Below are 1,864 nucleotides of genomic sequence, written 5' to 3' on the forward strand. Positions count from 1 at the left end.
TTAACAGAGATTCCAGAAAAATGAACATCTTTCGACACCCACCTGGGGTCCATTCCTATTCATCACTCTCCACAATATCTACCCTCTACTTGCCACGTCAATTTACATGCTTCGTTAAATACGAGGGTAGCGACGCATCAAACGAGAAACTTTCCCGAAGGACTTCAAATTGCTGATTACTTCCTTAATCAGGCCGGGGCCATTACTGTAGCAAGAATAAAGAAGGGAGAAGAAAAAAAAAAGAAAAAAACAGAGACTTGCGAGAAACTTGTTAAAGGAAGTAGCGTCAAGGCTGTGGGAGAAGAAACGAGGAACTTAAGACGACAATCCTTGGATGTGAATTACGCGTACGGCTAATTCCTCCCTTGGAAAGCTACGCCAAAGTATTAGATTCGTTTCGTCTAAGCTTAGCTTAGAAGGATTCACCTCTGAATAATTCTCTCCTTTTGCAAATTCATAAGAATGTTTCAAAAGCGTCCAACTCTCGAACGGTCTGACGTTAATCCTGTGTTATAACAACGTACTCCCCCGAAAATATTCATTATACGTAAAATTAACATGCTACATCAAACGCAGTTACAACCAACGTTTACCCGTTTCATTTAATTCCACCTCCAGTTCTTGAGCCGCCAACTTTCTCATTAAACTCCGCGATATTCCTTATTATTCCGCGAGATTGCAATCTCTGCCTCCACGTTACTTTCATCCAAATTTCGATTACGAAACGAAAGCATTCTTTTAAAAGACGCGAGGTGTGAAACGATTCGTTTTCTAGAATCGACGTTATTGTATCACGATTAAACAGGCCGAGTCGATCGATACGACGCGTGTACCCCGTTGTTCCGCTTTATCAGCGAAAACACCGATACCTATCTGCGTATCGTAGGTGGTTCAATCGGTCCTATTGGTCACGGAATCGCCTCGTGTGCCAGCTGTTCGGAAACCTTCGACGATATGCACACGTGAAACGTTACTTGCTACAGTTTCACATTAATTATCCCAGACGTCGCCCCGGTGAATTATGCAAACTAATTTCCAAAGTCAAGCGCGAAAGATAAGGGGGGGGGGGGGATAAAAAAAATTAGTTTAACACCGGCGTATCTACGCGCTGGGGAACATTTAACGCTACGCGACTCTTAGAAAATCGAACTTTGCTGATGGAAACAGACGTGTAAACTTTTTCGATGCACCAAGATGTCCCAGAAAGAAACAAAATATGTACACGACAAATAAGAAAAATGAGGCAGATAAATGTAGAAAGAAGTATAATAATATCGCGTTCACTAATAGCCAGATAGCTGACCTTTCCGCTATTATCAATTAGAAGCAGAATGATTCCTCAGTTTCTTTTAAATCCTATCCGAAACAAAACTCTCCCTTTCATCCCTCCTCTCCCCTAACACCTGGACCATAGACGCAACTCTAACTTTACATAGACGGCGCAAAGGTTGTCTTTGGTCCTCTCTGGCCCTGTCTCACCTCGGTATCGATCGTCGCGAGATTTTGTCCGCGATTCCAGGAAATCGCGAGGAACACGGCATATTCTAACCACGAACATGAGCCAACGCACACACACACCGTCGAGGCAGAAGCTTTTCATTAATTTTTCATTTGTCCCCCGAGTTTCTCCGAGTGTGTTTTTATGAATTTTCTGTTACAGGAACGCAGCAGCACAAATGATGAAAGGTCGGCAACAATTTCGTCGGCGTTTCAGTTTACAGCCGGCGTCGTTGAAGGAGGGCCAGGAGGATGGGACGACGAAAAACGTTCGGTAAGGATATCAAAGAGAGAGAGAGAGGAAAAAAGCGTTTCCTGTCTCTAGCGTGTTCTATTCCCTCCTTTATACCCTTTTTACACATTACTT

At 43.3% G+C, this 1,864-nt stretch overlaps 1 protein-coding gene across 1 annotated transcript in view; it reads left to right on the forward strand.

Moving 5' to 3' along the window:
* Positions 1-1,676: 1,676 nt before the first annotated feature.
* The window catches only part of LOC108571359 (ras-related protein Rap-2a), a 2,098-nt gene continuing 1,910 nt past the window's right edge, over positions 1,677-1,864 (forward strand). The window contains exon 1 of the mRNA XM_017933379.1: positions 1,677-1,771. Coding sequence (XP_017788868.1) covers positions 1,677-1,771 — 95 coding nt within the window. The remainder of the gene's footprint in view (positions 1,772-1,864) is intronic.

This window comes from Habropoda laboriosa, unplaced genomic scaffold, assembly GCF_001263275.1.
Source record: "Habropoda laboriosa isolate 0110345459 unplaced genomic scaffold, ASM126327v1 scaffold15, whole genome shotgun sequence".
NCBI classification, from domain to species: Eukaryota; Metazoa; Arthropoda; class Insecta; order Hymenoptera; family Apidae; genus Habropoda; species Habropoda laboriosa.